Genomic DNA, 17,984 nt, shown 5'->3' with positions numbered 1-17,984 from the left:
CTTCTTCATGTACGTCTTCCTCTTTCTCAAGTCACAGCACACTCGGGAGATGCCTTATCTCCTCCTTTCTCTTCTTAGGACACTTGGACGAGGTTTGTCTCTTCATTTTGTATATCTTTCTTCAGTCTTCAGAGACTTCGCTCCTCTCACGTATGCTCGAAATGAAGAGATTCTCTTTTCTTCTTCTTTNNTTCTTCTTCTTTTTGTGAATGCATGTCTTTGTTCTCTCATCAGGATAGGAGAAGAAGGAGAGGAGAGACGGCGGGCGAGTGAGGAGCCTTCTTGGCACGCTCCTTCTTCTTCTTCAGCTGTTTTACCTGCATCATCTGGAGAAGCCTCGAGTATTGGGGGACGCCCTAGTGAAGTAGAAGCCACACCTCAGGGTTTCTTGAGTGCTTTAGGGGAACTCTTCGAGATCTAAAAGAAGAATGAAAGGAGAGGAAGAGAAGAAGAGGAGGAGGGCAGGGCCGAAAAGAAATCTCCTCTCTCATCCGTTCTCCTTCTTCTCACTAGATAGATAGATACTAGATATCTTATACACAGGTGCTCTAGATGATGTGCGTCTTCTTTACGAAGATTGAGAAAGAGGCACTTGGATATGGGATAACCCGTGGAGATGTAGGAAAAGAATGTAAATGCTACCTATCTAGGAGAAGAAGAGGGAGAGAAGAGGTTATGAAGGGAGCCGAACTTGAGATGACGACGATGGAGACACCCGTAGGTGTATATACACCTCAGATATCTTGAGGGATATCCAGACGAAGAGAGAAGACCAGGGAAGGAAAATTTGCTTGTGGAAGATTGATGGTGGGTCGCTTCGCCTCTCTGATAAGAATGATACAGGAACGTTCTTCAACGTGTAACGAGATGATACGATAAGAAAGAAGAGAAAAAGCCACGCGAATGGTCAGTCCGTATGTTTAGGTCTCCCTCCGTCCTTCCCCTCGACAGGAGTGCTCTCTGCAATACTTCTCTACTTCCATATGCCTACAGACATCTACCTGTATCGATGTCTTTCGAAGGAGGCAAATTGAGTAAGAAGGAAGGAAAAATTTGCCTTTCTCAACTCCTATAGAGAGGAGTCATAACCCCTCTTAATACCTGAAACACACTTCAAATACTCTCCTTGGTATACACAAGGATATGGACATCTATCTATCTATCTATCTTCAATCCATCTTTAACCTATCTTTGCTCTATCTGTCTGTAGAGCTCAGAGATATCTATGTAAAGAGATCCCTTCAGTCCGATTGTTCTGTTCATTCTATGTGTCTACATCTGTGAATTCGAAGTTCTTTCTTGAAGAGAAGAGGAGAAAGAAGAAGAAAAAGAGTCTTTTTTCTATTGCATGTCCTATAGTATCAGCAGTCATACACCACGATGATGAATGCTTGCATGTGATGGGATTTATATAGAACTCTCAATCTAAACAGAAAATAAACCGCATGCCTTGATATCCATCGATCTACCCTCTACTATCTATATCTCTGTCCTCTCTCTCTCTCTCTCTTACTTTTCTCTATGGCTCTACTTCTTTTCCTTTCCCTAGGCTTTTTGCTTGTTCTCTAATTCTCCTAGCATGTCTCATCTATCATTGAATTCTCTATATACGCCCCTGTTTCATTTCTCTCCTTCTCCTCATCTCTTCTCTCTCTTCATGAGAAGAACAAGAAGAAGAATGAAGACTATCTATCTATCTATCTATCGAATCGATTTTCTTCTTTCGTCAAGATGGAGGGGGGGTGTTGGTCTTACATCTTTCATTCATTCCTCGTTATCGAAGAAAGAGAGAAGGAAAGAAGTGGTCTCTTCTCTACCTTTTCATATATACACACACCTCGTTCCTCCGTGACGACGCACGTCGGGCAGTTAGACACGAAACAACAGAACGCGAAATGTCCTCTCCTCCCTAGATAGATAGATAAAGAGACCTAGATAGACATTCTTCATCTTCTTGTTCTTCTTCTTCTTTTTCTATGTCCTACATCATTAGCATTATCTAAATACTCCTCTGTGTCTGTAGATACCTGTATGTACATGTAAACTTTTCGTTCTAGTTGATGGATAGACAGATCGAGAGAGTATATTATAGATAGACGATAGACGTAGAGATTTGAAAGATGTGGAGATGATCGTTGTGAAGACTCCCCTCTCTACTAGAATCTAAAGACATTCTTATTCATCGACTTCAGGTAGAACAGTCACATCGATGATAAGAAAAGATGAATTTGAATCAACCTAAGATCAAAGGAATCTCTATCACCTCTCAGGAATGGAGCTCCTGCGTCTAAGATAGCTCTAAAATACTTCTCCCTTAGACTCCTCCCTTCCCTCCCTCCCCCCCCTGAATCAAGAGATTGACTGCAAGAAGGCAAATCAATGAACGTAAGAAAAACCTCCTTCCTAGAGATCGGACAGGAAGAATAAGAAATAGGTGAAGTGAGAGATGTGAAAGAAAGAGATGGGATCTCTCTGTCTTATTCTGTTTCTCTTTACAGTTCATCTCCATTCTTTGTCTCTTGAAGAGATCGAGCAGAACAAGAGGAGATTCTATGATGGATTGTCTCTCCGTTGCGTTTCTTTAATAGGTCTCGGAAACAAGAGATAAGGAGAAAAAGGAGGGAAAGAGAAAGGTACATGTAGAAAAGACAGGCAAAAGAGAGAGAAACAGATGATGACCTAGGAGAAGAAAAAGGTTTAAAGACACGCCAAATGTACATACATTGACATACCTACGTGGATATGCTAGACATACAAGCGCGAGGAAGGATCAGCAGAGATAGACAATACATACAGACATAGAGAAATAGACAGACATGCACCGGACGCGAAGAAATTAGCCTTTCTCTCTACTCATATAGATGCATATGTGGGTACGTATAGTAAACTATGTATGTCTATGGGCGCCCCGAGCATTGGCTTGTTTGTCTCTTCTCTTTTCCTAAGAAGATAAGAGAAAAGATGAAGCCTAAAGAAGTCTCTACATTAAAGAAAACCGTACACGAGGCGACCATGGAAAAGAAAAGACAGACCGAGAGAGACTCGGGTGTCCCGTAGTATAGCAGTATCCTCTTTCCTGGCACCTGACCGCTAGCTGCAGCATCGATTTAGAGTAAGAGCTAATTGGGAAATCGATTGTCGAAGGGGACGCCAGTAGCAACCAAGGAGAGAAAGACATAAAGAAGAAGAAAAATCTCTTGAGATAAAACGAAGACGTGCACTCTGACTTGATCCTTTTCTCCTTCTTTTGTCCCTTCACTTTTTCTCTCTTAATTTTGCAACAGTCTCCTTCTTTACTACATCGCCAAATAGAAGATCCACACTTATCAGAAGATAGACATAGATACCTAGAGAGGGAGACCAGAGAGAGATAGACAGATCGATTGACCTCTGTCTGTACCTGTCTTGTAAGTATCACTAGTACATGCAAGGTGTTGATAGATCTTTCTACTAGTACGACCTGCTGTACACATTCATATATCAACCGTACATCTCTATCGAAGCCTATGCCCATACACTCCAGCCTAAATGACTGTGGGCCTAACTTCCTTCTAAAACGAGATTTCTCTTCTTCTTCTTCTTCTCAAGTGTCTGTATGTGATAGGACATACAGAATACACCAAAGTTCTCTCTGCCTAACTCCAAACATCCACAACCTCTTCTTCTTCTTCTTCTTCTCTCCGTCTTTCGTCAGCTCTTCTTCTTCTTCTTCATCTTCTTCTCCTCACATTCCCGCCGCTCATGGAACTTCCCCCCTCCTCTTCCTCTCTCTTTCCGTCTTTCTCTCTCCCTCTGATACTACCATCCTCAGTCTATATCTATCTATCTATCTTTAATCTATCTATCTATCTATCTTGGCCTGGTAGAGAATCGTTGTATGTAGATAAGGAATATCGAAGAAGAAGAAAGAGATCGACACGACAATTCAACCTACGGAAGATACACACAGTAGTCTCTCTTTAACTTTCTTTCTTCTTCAGCAGTCATGCCTACTTGTCAGTCTTTTCACTTTTCCACCGGAAGAGCAACAGGAGGGATAGCTTCTCGATACATGCATGTCCCACTACGAGAATAAGAAAGCTCTTCTTCTTTTTCTTCTCTTCCTCTTTTGTTTCTTTCTCTCCTTCCTCACTCCAGTTCTCTCTTCTTCTCTCTATCGTCTTTTCTTTCTTCTTCTGACGTGCCTTGTTCTCTTTCTTCTCTTGGTCGGTGGTCTCCCTTTATCTCTTCTTCTTGTGACGCTTTCATGCTTTGATCTTTCTCCTTCGCGAAGCTAAGCCGTAGCTTGTAGGCGTCGCTCCCGTTCATATAGAAGCGGCGCATGTGCTTAACACGTGTAAAGCCTACAGATTCGTAGAGACTTAGAGCAGCAAAATTCGTCGTTTCTGTCTCGATACGACAGCTCTCTACTTCTCCATATACCTGTTCTTCTTCTTCATAAGCGAAGTCCAAATCTTCTTCTTCTTCTGCTCTTTCTTTCTCACAATGAACGTCATCATACAGCCCCTCTCTCCCCTCTTGCCGTGTCTCTCTCCTTTCTTCTGTCTTTCTGTCTCTTTCTTCTCTAGGAGAGCTGCATGCAAGAGAGAAGGGCTCTCGATCTCCTTGCTTTACGTCATCTTTCTCTTCCTGTAAAGGAGGGAGAACACTCGCGAAGGACTGAGGAGAAGAAGAAGGAAGACAGAGTGGAGTAGTCGTAGAAGAAGAAGAAGAGAGAGAAGAAGAAGAAGGACTTCTCTTCTTTCTCATTTCATCGAGAGCTTTGGAGACAAGGGTCCTCCCTATCCCTTTTCTTCTATAAGCCGATCTTACGGCTAACATGGCAATATAACCTTTCCATACAATTCTTTCCTCTCCTTCTCTTTCTTGTTCTCCTTCTTCTTGTATCTGTCTCTTCTCCCTCTTCGTGTCTTCTCCTTCCTTTTCTTCCTTTCCTTCGCCATCTTCATCTGAGCTGTTTTCTTCATCTTCTTCGATCACAGCATCGAGATCGTCGAGAGTTTCAGCAGCCATCCCTGGGCCTTTTGCATCTACTAAAGAGAGAGAGGCGTCCTTCTTCTCCTCCTCTAAAAGAGAGCATGAAGAAGAAGAAGAAAGATCAGTCGACTGTGGGAATGAAGAGACAACGCTTTCAGAGTCATGTCTATATTGTGACAATGAAGAGGAAGATGAAATGAAAAGAGAAGGATCGACCCCATCAGTTACATTCTGATCTGCTGAGAAAGAGGAAGAAAAGCCATGGTGGCTCGCTGAAGAAGACGATGATGATTGAGGTGTATGTCCACCTGACTTCATGAGAGGGGAACGTCGCCTCTTCTTGTCAATCTTACATAGACAGACGCCCGCACAAGTCTCTCCATCGTACGCCTGAAGAGAAAGAAAAAGACACACAAGGAAAGAAAGAAAGAAGATGAAAAGAACCGGAGACGAAAAGCATAAGGCCGCAGGAGAGAGGAATCTCTTCTAGCATCTTTTCTTCATGTGGGTCACCTTCTACTTCATTTGAGAAAGAAGAGATCTACGAACTCTCCGTGATAGAGGCGAGAATGAGAGAAGAATAAACCCTTCAACGAAAGACAAGGCCGTGAGATATAAGAGAAACGCTAAAGACAAGAAGAAGAAAAAGCATCTTCTACAAAGATGGAGATACAAAGATACACCCGAAGAGGATGAACGCAGATTTCTTTAAAGGAAAGAAGAAGAAAGAAGAGAGAGAGAAAGAAGAGAAAGAGAAAGATTCTCGCTCTGTGTCTCTCCGTGGAAGAGATAAAGGAAGGAGAGACGAGATCTCCAACTCAAGGAAATTCTTGAGAAGAGAGAGACAGAGAGAAAAATCTGGAGAAAGAAAGAAAGACATTTTCTCTTCTTCAACCAGAGAAGATCACGAGAGAAATGTCGGATACTAAATAAAACACGAATGAGAGGTACTTTCGATGGAAGACGTCTACGGTGTCTTATTCTCTGGAGAAAGAAAAAGAAGGGAAGAAAGAAAGAAACAGAAAAGAAGGAAGAAGAGAGAGGCGAAGGAGAAAAGAACGAGACAGACAGGGAAGAAGAAGGAGAGAGGGAAAGAAGAATGAGAGAAAGAGAAGAGAGAGAAGAGAGGTAATTTTCCTACAAGAAATGCGAGGTGCGGCCATCCATGGAGAAGATACCGAATCGTTTCCATTGTATAGGGTTCTGAAAGATTCTCTCTAAGAATATGAAAGATGTCTTCTTCTTGTCTTTCTCTTTCTCCAATGACCGCGAGTTCTTCTTCGTCGTATCTTTCCCACTGTCTCCTTGCTTCTTCACACTCTGCTTCGACCAGAGAAATCCTTCTTTTCAAGTGGTCCAAAAGAAGAAGAAGATCATCATCATCATCGCTCGTTCTTCCTGCTGAGAGAGCTGGACCTACGACCTCACCCCTCGCCTCTCGAGGCAAAGAAAGAAGAGACACACCTCTTTCTTTCTTCTTTACATTTCCACTACCCAAACAATAGACATCTTCCTCTTCTTCTTCTGCTTCTTCTTCTTCTTGTCGAGGAGAACAGAGAAGATGAGGGGCTATGAGAGAAGAGAGAGAAGATGCATGCGGAAGACAAAGAGAAGGAAGCGACCAAGAGAAAGACTCCGCTTCTTTAGACTGTTTCTTGTCTCTTGAAAGGTTATTTGGATGAAGATAAAACGGAGAAGAAGAGAGAGAAAGATGAGGAGTTTGGTAAAGAGAAGAATAGAGAGAAGTGTATTGCTGCCATAGAGATTCTCTCTGCATGCGAAGATTCTCCCATCGTCGTAAAGCGTAACGATAAAGAAGATGAAGAGGCTGGCGACGAGGATACGTCGAATAGCGAAAAGATTGAGAGAGACTGCAAGAAGGTGGAGAAGAAGAAGGGGAGGGGAGAGAAGAAGCACAAGACGAAGAAGAGGAGGAGGAAGAGGAGGGAGAGAAAGATGAAGAAGAAGAAGACGGCCACGTAGTAGAAGAAGTAGAAGTCGTAGAGGAAGGACAACAGCACGGAGAGAGGAGAGAAGAAGGAGACGGAGAAGAGAATGCATTCGAAGAAGAAGAAGAGAGGGAGGATGAACTTGGTGTGGTGAGATTCATTTCTATCACTCGAGGAAAAGAACAAGACCAACGAGAATGAGAGAAAGAGGGGAAGAAGAAAAGAAGGTGAAGGGAAGAAAAGAAGAAGAAAGGAGGAGGAGAAGAAAGGAAAGAAGGGAAATAGGAAAAGAAGAGAGAGAATAAGGAAACTGAAGTTCACGGAGGGACTGTGAGAGGAGAGAAGATATCTGAGCAAGGAAAGAAGGAAAGCAAAAGGCAGAGAGTCATCATTCGATGGAAAACTCCTCCAATCTAGAATGGAGAAGAAAGGAATAAAACAGAAAGAGGACAATTAATTGATAGATGGTCTCAACACGTGACAGACCAGAGAGGGAGGTCTAATACTAGCCTCCTTGCATACACACCACTTGATGTGGAAGGCGAAGGAAGGACCTGCGGCACGACAAAAGAGAAAAGAAAGGAAAGAGAGAGAGAAAGATACACACACCCAGAAGAAGGAAAGAGGTTCGAAGAGAGGAGAAATGCTTTCTTCTTCCTCTTCTTCACTTCTTCTCTTTGTCTGTTCTCTCTTTGTTAAGAAGGAATGGAACTTCTTTCTCCTTGAAGAAAAAGAAAGAAAAACGGGGGAGAGGAAAGAGAGGGAAGATAAGGAAGTGATTTAACGTGACGGTGAAGAGATTCTCCAAGAGGCAAAGGCAAGAAGAAGAGAGAGAAGAGAAAGCATCGAATGAGGGCTTTCACAAAAGAAGTTAACTGCATTGGACACACTCCAGAAGAGGCCGATAGATGAAAGAGAGAAGGTTTGTAGGACAGTCGAGAGAGAAAGACGGAAAGAGAGAGAAAGAAGAAAAGAAAGAGAAAGTGAGAGAGAGAAGAGCGATAGAAGAGACGCAGCAAAGGAATGCCGGCTTCTTCAGAAGAATCTCCTTGCGTAGAAGGATTCAGAAACAAAAGACAGAGAGATAGTAGGCGGAGGAGAAGAAACAAAGAGTCGAGAAAAGAAGAGAGAAGAAGAGAAAGACGATAAAGAAGAAAGAGAGAGACAAAACATGGAAAGAAGAAAGATACACATGACTCGAAAGAATCGAATCCGATACAGGTAGCGGATAAACATCATGCATGCGCGTGCCTTTCTTTCTTTTCTTTCTTTCTTTCTTTTCTTTTCTTCATTCTTTTCTTCTTCCTTGTCTTTGCATCCTCCAAGTTGAGACACGGTAGAAGCGAAAGAAGGTCTTCTTGGCGAGAGCTCTTTTTCAATTCGAGCTAAGGAAGGAAGATGATAAGCTTAGAGAGCATTCTTCTTCTCTTCCCTTCTCTTCCTCCTCTTCACAGTCCCAAGAGAGAAGCAGCTCATCAAGAAAAGTCAGTAATTCCATTCTTTCTTTCTCTCATGTGTATGGTGGCATGTCCAGCCTTTGCTTGAGAGGACGTCCTTAGCCTAAGAGTCTTTTTCTCTTGATATGTCTTTCTCTTAAGATTCAAGGGTGTAGATAGGTTAATAGATAGAAAGACAGTTATCTCTTCTTTCAGTTTTCTTCTTGTCTTCTCTTAGAGAAAGATAGCTTTCTTCTTCTCTCCGTTCTTTCTTTTCTTCATTCTTCTTCTTCTTCAACTCCTCTTAACCCCTCGGAGCTCTCCTCGTCCTTCCTGACTTCACATATATATATATACTTAGATACACATATACGTAGTATATATATATATATATATATGCGTATATATGTACGTAGCTATCTATCAATCCTGTCCCTTCAGTGTAGGTGTGGTTTATGAAAAGAACGGGGGAGAGGATAGATGAGGAGTTGTATGTGAGAAAAGACACTTCTCTTTCCTTTCTGCTTGAAGTCTGTTGACCTCATACTTTCTATAGAAATCTATCATGTTCCATACATACACTAGATATGTATGGGTATGGACAATACACGTGTATCATCTATCTACGTGCTTATAAAGAAAGAGAGCTCTATCTATCTATCTATCTGAATCCATTTATCTTTCATCTATCTCTCTATGAATCTTTATCTATCCACATGAAAGGGAATGAATAGAAGAAGAAGGGGTTCGGAGAGACCTCGTCTAGAAGAAGAGGTTTAGGTATAGACAAAGAGAGAGAGAGAAAAATGTTTTGTTCTGCTTCTTCATCTTCTTTTTCTTTTCGAGCGTCTTGGAGTAGGAGAGAGTGAGAGAGACATGATGATAGCCATACTACTAAACGTCGCATACGCGGGCTGGACGGAGGGGGAGAGGAAGGAGATTTCTCATTTAAATTAGCTGAAGAAGAGAGAAAGAACGATAGCTGAAGAGATGAAAGAGGGGCCTGCCTGCCTACGTCGTCAGAAAGCTTCGTATAGATAGCTAGATAATTACTTTATGAAAGACTCTCTTTGCTGTATGACGTTCCCCCCTAGATAGATACATACGTAAATAGGTAGATAGATAGATACATAGATATGGAGGTGGATAGATGATAGGTAGAAGGGAAGAAGGAGCAATGGAGAGAGAGAAAAGAAAAGAGGAGGAGAGCTTAAGGGAGGTAAGGAGAGAGAAGAAAGAAACAGAAGTCAATGAGAATGAAAGGGAGGGTGAAGAGGGGAGGCCAGAGATCCTGTGGATTATTGTGCCATATCGAGATCGAGAAAAACAGTTGAAGGAATGGTTACCTCGAGTATGTGAATATCTTCAAGCTCTTACGTCATCTTCCTCGCCAGGTGTACATACACCTCAGCAAGGGGTGTCATCACCAGGTGTATATACACCCCAACAGCATGTCAAGACAGAGGTGTTCATTGCTATTGCAGAACAAGATGATCGTTTTCTCTTCAATAAAGGTATAGATAATTGTTTCTCTCTTCACAAAGAAAAACCCTGGACTTTCACATCTGTCCGTCATTCACATTATCTCCTCTATCAAAGAACACACTCCACCCAAGCAGCCTTTCTCTCTCTCTCTTTCACTCTCCATCTTACCAGGCTTTATGCATGAGTATAGATATATCTATGTATGTATCGAGGCTTGTTCATAGATACACATCCACATCGAACCTAAGGGGAAGGAAGTCAATCGGTGAAGCGACGTTTACCTACATACATATACGTATCTATAGAACGCATACATATGCATATCATATCAGTTCATACTTAAGTATGCAGGGGTATATTACATACCGTCATCACCTACACATCTACGTGTATACATCTCACATAGACGTACGTGTATTTATATATATATATATATATACATATAGATACTTCTATGTCTCTTCGTATACATATATATATATATATCTTTTCTCTCTCTCTCTCTCTATATGTATATTCTCGACGACGCATGTGAATGATCTTGCACTCTCGTTCACTTGCAAACAGGACATGCTTGTGGGATAAAATTTTCTTCTTCTTTCGTAGATTCTTCTCGGGAAAATCTTCTTCTTTTCTGTATCTTCTCCTGCTGTATGTAGGAAGCATTTAGTCCGTGAAACGATAAGTGTCTCAGGAATGTCCATCCAGGGAGAGAGAGAAAGAAAGTGGGGGAGTGGATGTTGTTTAGAAACGAAACATGCAGAGGTATGTGCCCACACACGATTGATGAGAGCTCTACACAGAAGATGTATATATACCACCCCCCCTCTGTCTCTTTGTCTTTCTTCTTCTTCTTCTATGTACTTTTTGACTTGGTCTCTTTTCTTCTTTCATTTTTTCCTCTTGACAGGAGCTCTTATGAATGCAGCAGTTGCCTGGATTCTTCGTCACCTCCTACAAAACAATGAAGAGCAAAAAGTTGATCAAGAGGAAGAAGAAAATACCTCTCCTCCCCATTCTTCGTGTTCTTCTTCTCCTCCTCCATCTTCTTCTTCTCCTTCTTCCTCTTCTTCTTCCTATGACCATGCGTCTAGGTTGTCTTCTCCTCTTCGCTCTCTCTCTTCTTCTTTCTTCTTTACTCCTCCAGAGAAAATTTTGTCTTCAAGTGAAACCTCGGGAGAAATGAGAAGTCTTAAGGAGCATGGAGACGACCCGAAGACGAAAAGAAAAGGAGAAGTTGCGACATCCCAAGGAACAACAGGCGAAAAGAAAGAAAGAAGGAAGGAAGATCCGAGACCTTTCTACACATGCATAGGAGAGTTGATCGACTCGTTACCTCTTCTCTCTCGCGTCTCTCTGTGTTTTCATGACGTCGATATTCTCCCGAGAAGACGGCAGTTGGACAGCGTCACATCCCTTCCAACTCACCGACTCTGTAAGAAGGCAAGAAAGAAAGAAAGAGAACAGAGAGTCTAGAAATACGACGTCACAGTGGATACGGAGGATACATCCAAATATATACAGATGACGACTCTGTATCTGTGCAGCATACAGAGGTTTTCCTTCTTTCTTTCTTTCTTTCTTTCTCACTCTTTCTTTGACGTGGCGTAGATATCAATCTTTTTCGGTAGTTGAGTCGCATGCGATGAAGGAAAGAGAATGCTTCCTGCTCGAAGAAACCCCACAATGCCAGCAGACAGAGAGAGAGCGAGCAGTGTTTTATTCCTGCCTGTATGTCTAGGAATCTCAGGTGTACATACACTCTACTTACATCCAGAGGAACTGTCGCTGAATGGGAACTCTGGGAGAGCCGGCTTCTCTATCTTCGTATCTTCTATATCTATGGCGTGGAATGATAGGCATGCTGCTCTCCACTTGCTCTTCCATGTGTAAAGATCTCAATCTACACACGTAGGTTGACCTACACACTCTCTCTACATAGAAACCCCCTTCCTTGCCACCCTCTATCTATCTATATATATGTATATACATCTACCTATTTGTATTACATACATATATGTATATATATATGTATGTATTGTTCTGTATGTCTATATGCTGTTGCTGTTGAGAGATGAGTGATCGGCGTGTATGTACTCTTATGAGAAAGAAAGAGATACGAGGAAAATATGAAGTGAAAAATAGACAGCCAAAAGTAGACGAAGAGAATACTTACTTCAATACACGTTGTCATCTCCACACACCAACTACTCCATCAGGAGAAAAAGAACAACACTCTTTCTTCCCTTCTTCCTCCCTCTTTCTTTCTTTCTTTTTCTCTTTCACTCTTTCTTTCTTTTCTTGTCTGTTGTGGTTTATTGTGTAGGTCTGTATGTGCCTTTGCCTGTGGAGGGGTGTGTGCATCACCTCTATGGCCATCGCTGGTCTTTGGGGGGAGTTCTCATCCTTCGCTCTCTCGACTTTCTACTAAAAGCTAAAGGTACAGACAACATAAGCTCGCAGCAGGAAAAGGAGTAGGAGAAGGAGGAGATGAGGAGACAGACATCTCTGTCTCTCTCTGAGAATAGATGAAGAGTCACAATTAAACGAAAACGAGAGATGAGGACAAATAAATAACGAAGAAAGACAGAGAGAAAGAAAGAAAGAAAGAAAGAAAGGAGAGAGACATTTCCATAGATTTAACATAGACATGTATGGATGTAGAGATAGGTATGTGTAGATGATTAGTTGATAGGCATCCTGATGTACATGAAGGAATCTTGCTTCTCTTTTTTCTCTTCATGTTCTCCCATCTTCATCTTTCACTTCACTCTTGCTTTCTCTTTCTTTCTCTGTGTTTTTTCTTTCTTTCTTTCTTTTGGTCGTAGGCTGGAGTGTGAGATATCCCGGCTGGGGGTATGAAGACGACGACATGCTAGCTCGGTGTCTACACGCCGATCTATGGATCGATCAATCCTCCAGCATCATGACAAAACTAACTAGAAAAGAAGAAAGAGAAAGAAAACTCTTACCTCCTGATTCTTCCTCCTCTTCCTCCCTCTCTAGCCTCCCCTTGAGACAAGGCGGGGTAGTTCGAGTAAAGCAAAGAGAAGAAGAGGATAAGAGAGACAACATGACGAGACAACATGACGAGAGTAAGAAGAGAAGTTTTGATGATCCTTTGAAAGAAGAAAGAAAGTCTGAGACAAGAGAAAAAAGAAGAAAATCTTTAGAAAAGGCCTGGTGTGCATGTGGATGTTTCTCAGAGAGGTTCAGTCCCTTGTCTCCCTTCGAGGAGTTTGACGTTCACAGATTTCTTTCGCATCAGGACAGGTTAAGACACATGCACAAACAACTACAGACGGCGCAAGCAAAGAGAAACCGAAGACTCTTCATGCGGACATGGAGGCTTGAAGAAGAAGAAAAAGAACAAGAAGAAGAAGAAGCAGACGAAGATAATAACGATGAGAAGGAAGATGTAGTAGTTGACGAGGCTCAAGATACACATGAGAAAGATAAAGAAGATGAAGGGAGAGGAGATGAAGATAATGAAGATATTCATGAAGAAGAAGAGAGAGAAGGCTTGCTGATTCGGAGTGAAAGGGGATGTGGAGACAGTGGCACGAGACATGAAAAGGAAGAAGACAGGAAGAAGAAAAAAAGAAAAAGAAGAAATGGCGAAGAAGGGAAAGGAGAAGAAAGGGGGAGACCTCCTCCTATTGAAGTTGAAGACGGTAAGGAAGGTTCGACTAAAACACAACGCTTCTGCAGAACTCCCATACCTTTCCCTATCTAAACATATGTATATATATATATATGTATACGTATGTCTGTCTATAGATGTACGTGTAGGATGTATGCACTGGCGAGAGGCTGAGAACCCGGAGAGATACAAAGCTGAGACTGACGTGTCTTTTGATCATTGGCATGCAAGAAAGAAGAAGACTCCACTCCTCCTTCACTCATTCTTTGATTTGCTTATGCATCACAACCCTCCAGTGTTTTCACATCTCTCACTCACGCAAATGTACGTACACTCAGGTGGTGTATGTACACCCCAAAAGATATGAAGAGAAAGCCCTGCTAATCCACTGGCTTGTCTATGCATGTACACCGTCGAGTTGCTCCGTGATTAAGACAACCCAATTCCTAGGCCTTAACCCCTAAACTAGTCCACCCACCAATTCCGTCATTCCTATCATCTACCTTTCATCTGCCTGTCTATCTATCTATCTACATCTCTCTCTTCTCCCTTTCTCTCTCTATATCTCTCTACAAGCATACACACATGATATACGCCATATTTGTCCCTACACCTTCACATCTGTCTGTATGTACATGCATATAATCGAGGCTGTATATATATATATATATATACATATATATATATATATATTTATGTATGTGTTTTTATCCCGGTGGTTGTTTGTGTGGGGTGGAGGAGTGGACGTTGTCTTCAAGGCCTGGCTCGAAACACACCCGCATGCAGAGGAGAATCGCCAGAAGCCCCCCAAGATCTCTATAGATGTCTCACAGAATTCACTGAAGAATCTCTTTCCTTTCATGACGCTCGCCACACAAGAGAAGGACTACGACGACGAGGAAAGACAGAAGAGAAATGAAACAAGAAGTACAAGAAGAGAGGGGGAGAGAAGACTTGATCGGAGAATAGATAGCTGTGGAAAAGAAGAGAATCGTAGGGATGAGGATTGGAATACCGATCAAACTCGACATGCAGAAAAAGAAAAAGAAGAAGCAGAGAAAGATGAACAACACCACAGCAAGAGTGATACAAGTAAGAGCTTCATGGTAGATGAAGAGACCGATACAACGGAGAGATCGAGGAAGAAGAAAAGAACAAATTCTAGCTCCCTTTCTGAAGAGATCATGAAGAATACCAAATCGGTCACACACAAGTCTTCTCTATCTTCATCTTCTTTCTCATCCTCTCCGTTGTTCCATTACTATGTCTTTCCCTCCTCTCCAAATGCCCGATGTGTATGGCTTAAGATTCATTTCAATCAGATCGAAAAGATTTTCTACAAGGAAGAGGAGGATAGTTAGAATAAACACAACTGTCTACTACTTTCTTCCTTCTCTGATGAAACTCCCCCTCCTCCTCCTGTCGTCTATCCGTCTGTCTCTCTCTAGATCTATCCAACCCCTCCCTCTTTGCTGAGCTCCTCAACTCTCTTCTTCTCTCCCCTATATAGCAGCCGCCTAGCCAGCTAGCTAACTAGCTAGCTAGCTTCCATCACGATTTCAAGCGGAGGACACTGTCATACTGTTGCATATAGACACATCAATAGACATGTATATACATATATAGAGAGACAGAGATGTATCTCGGGGTTCTTGTCGATACGTGGCTCACCTGTCGTCGACCTACTCCTCATTCAGCTCCTCCCACCTATCTCTCTATACCTATCTATCTATCTTTAATCTATCTATCTATCTATATCTATTTATATATCCCTTACCTACATGTAGCTCAAGTCGCTGTGTTCTCCTGTATAATAAGAAAAACTCCTATTCTTCCTATCCCTGTCTTAGGTCTAGCTGCGTGTCATTCTGTAGAGCTGACGAAGAAGAATTCTCTGAATCGAGAGGACGAGGGAGAGTAAGAGCTAAGGCAATTAATTTCTGGGCCTCTTCTTCTTTCAGTCTGTCGCTCGCAACCCAAACCACAAAGGACGAAAAAGTCACACATCTTAGCAGCAGGAGGAACAGACAACTCCTTTCACTAGGAAGATAAGAAGACGCAGAGATAAGATAGATAGAGATAGCTATACACCACTACTGTATATACACTATGCTTATGTCTCTTCTTCATCCTACTCATGGCGGTCCTGACTTCACGACGTATCCACGAAGCCCGGAACACTCTCACTCCCCTTCATTCATCTGTCGTTCTACCGTTGTCTTCTTTTAAAGAACTTGTTAACTCATTCTTCTTCTTCTCTTCCTTCTCTCTTCTCTTTATCATTCATTATGCTTATCAGTAGGACAACTGCCCGCTATGAGGACTCCTTTCTTTCGGAAGAAAAAGGAAGTGCTGTGGCATAATATAAGATCTTCTCCTATCATATTGACGATGATAAAGCACACCACGAAGGAGCAACAAAGAGAAGAAGAAGAAGACTCCGCCGCTGTCTTGCTCTTTGTCTCACTACGACTATAGAAATGATGAAAAAGAAAAAAAAGACGAGTCACACATACATCGTCATGCAAGTCTCTCTCTCTCGCTCTTTCCTCCTCTGTCTCTTAAGCAGATGAATCGATGTAAGTTTAACTCTGATACACTCATGATAAAGAAGAAAGGGAGTTTAGAATGAATGAAAGTATTAGTGGATTTGCCTCCTATCCTTTCTGTAGATACACCTCACACACACCTACTACATCCATACATACCCAATATACTCAACAGGCAACCCACCATCTTAGAGAGAGAGAGAGATATGCGTAGATATATACAGATACATCCACGTGCCTTCCTCCTCCTTCTCTTGATCGTTCATTGTGTTTATTCTTTTGTATTCCAAGAAGAGAAAAATTGACGGACAAAGACAACGACAACAAGGACAGCATTTACCCATTCTCATCATGTCTTGAATCTTTCTTCTTCTTCTTCTTTCCCAGCCTCCTCCCCCTCATCTATCCTTCTTCTATCTTTTCTTCTTTTCCTTATTATGTGAGACTGCTACTGCTGTTGGTGTACTGCAGTTGCTGTCTCCTCTTTTGGTCTTTCATCGGAATCCAAATTTTCATGTGAAAGCAATCTTTCACCTTTTCCAGCACACTAAGTACACCTCGGCGAGCCACAGCATAGTAAGAAATAGATCAGTCACTCCCCCCCCTTCTCTCTACTACTGGAATGGTAACACACACAACAACACTCCTCATGTATACGTATGTATAAAAGACATACACATATACATATATATATATATATATATATAGGGATGTATACATATATGTCTATATGTATGAAACAGCAAGGAACAACAACTGTGAAGGTAAGATCATCATCATCATGCATGCATACTACTCCTACTCCTCCTACAGACACATGGCACATCCATAGAAATCTATCGCCCATGTATACACACCATTCATTCATTCTGTTTCTTCTTCGACCTCTTCTTATGGGAAGCGTTGAAGGAAAAAGAATGTACAAGAAAGAACAACGAAAGAAACAGAGGTAGTGACAATAGCAGTAGTAGTAGCAGCAGTGCCGTTGGTCTTCTTAATCTTTTCAACTAAAGCACGTCCAACAAAGACTAACAACGCCACTTCTTCTGCTGTATATACACCACCCCTCACACCCAGCGCGCCGCCTCTCTTCCTTTCAGCCATCCACCGCGAAAAAAAGGAGGAAAGAGAAAGAAGAAATTCCAACGTAAACGACAGGGAGGCATGTATCCACAGACATACAAGATCCAGAGGTACTCCACATACATGTCTTAGCATTCTTATTCAAGAATATAGTAGTAGTAGTAGTCCTAGCCATACGACCATGACCACCATTTCCCGACTCCATCATCTCTTATAGAAAAAGAATTTCCTTTTCTTTTCTCCCTCCTCTTTCTCTCCCTTAGTCAACCACGAAAGAAAGGTTCCTGAATCTTTCTTACGGGGAGCCTCTCTCTTTCTCTCTCTCTTCTATCCGCATCACCAGGATAATTTTGATAGAAGTCTCTGTCATTTCTTCTTCTTCTTTCTTCCGGCACATCATGAAAGACGTCGACACGAACACCTCCTTTTCTTTTCAACTTTGCATAAAAAGAAGAAAAAGCGCGAAAGAAACCCGCCAGACGATACGAAAAACGACGCAAAAGAAAGAAGGACAGAAAAAGAACGAAAGGAAATGAGAGAAGACAGGGGAGGGGGGGAGGAAGAGCATCGATCGGGCATGCAAAGACAATGCGATAGCAAACCAACTTAAGAAGAACTAAAGAAGAAGTCAGTGAATATACATACACAAACAAATCGACAGGCTACGGGAGAGACAAATAGATAGATTAAAGATAGATACATGGGGCAGGATAGATACACACACACATTGGTGGTCGATAAATCCGTCCTTCTGTATGTTGTTCTTTGCTACTCCCTCCTCCTCTTATATCCCCTTTCCCTTCGCTCTCTCTCTCCTTTCATTTTGGTCCTTCATATCATCACTTCTTAGCTTCTTTAGTTG

At 42.0% G+C, this 17,984-nt stretch overlaps 4 protein-coding genes across 4 annotated transcripts in view; 2 read left to right on the top strand and 2 right to left on the bottom strand.

The window, feature by feature from the left end:
- The window catches only part of CSUI_001409 (uncharacterized protein), a gene marked incomplete at its 3' end in the record, with an annotated part of 1,944 nt that extends 1,585 nt beyond the window's left edge, over positions 1-359 (top strand). Inside the window, exon 2 of the mRNA XM_068061615.1 lies at positions 235-359. Coding sequence (XP_067926412.1) covers positions 235-358 — 124 coding nt within the window. The remainder of the gene's footprint in view (positions 1-234) is intronic.
- Positions 212-8,097, bottom strand: CSUI_001408 (gnat family protein). The gene is made up of 2 exons (XM_068061614.1): positions 6,119-8,097; positions 212-5,367 (listed from the first exon to the last, which is right to left on the bottom strand). Exons 1-2 carry the CDS (start codon positions 7,085-7,087, stop codon positions 4,129-4,131), a joined length of 2,208 nt encoding a protein of 735 aa, XP_067926411.1. The 5' UTR covers positions 7,088-8,097; the 3' UTR covers positions 212-4,128.
- A 1,659-nt stretch (positions 8,098-9,756) lies between these two features.
- CSUI_001407 (galactosyltransferase amine-terminal domain protein) lies at positions 9,757-14,581 on the top strand (the record flags this gene model as incomplete). Its single annotated transcript, XM_068061613.1, has 5 exons — positions 9,757-9,876; positions 10,758-11,282; positions 12,174-12,287; positions 12,676-13,521; positions 14,229-14,581. Coding segments are annotated over exons 2-5 (1,830 nt in total), but the record flags the coding sequence as incomplete, so codon positions are not given.
- Positions 14,582-15,489: 908 nt separating this feature from the next.
- CSUI_001406 (uncharacterized protein) lies at positions 15,490-17,984 on the bottom strand. The gene has a single exon (XM_068061612.1). The coding sequence runs from the start codon at positions 17,255-17,257 to the stop codon at positions 16,931-16,933; it is 327 nt and encodes a 108-aa protein (XP_067926409.1). The 5' UTR covers positions 17,258-17,984; the 3' UTR covers positions 15,490-16,930.

This window comes from Cystoisospora suis (genome assembly GCF_002600585.1).
Source record: "Cystoisospora suis strain Wien I chromosome Unknown contig_558, whole genome shotgun sequence".
In the NCBI taxonomy this organism is placed as follows: Eukaryota; Apicomplexa; class Conoidasida; order Eucoccidiorida; family Sarcocystidae; genus Cystoisospora; species Cystoisospora suis.
Note: the sequence above shows the minus strand (reverse complement) of the source record. Positions and strands in the feature narration are given on the sequence as shown.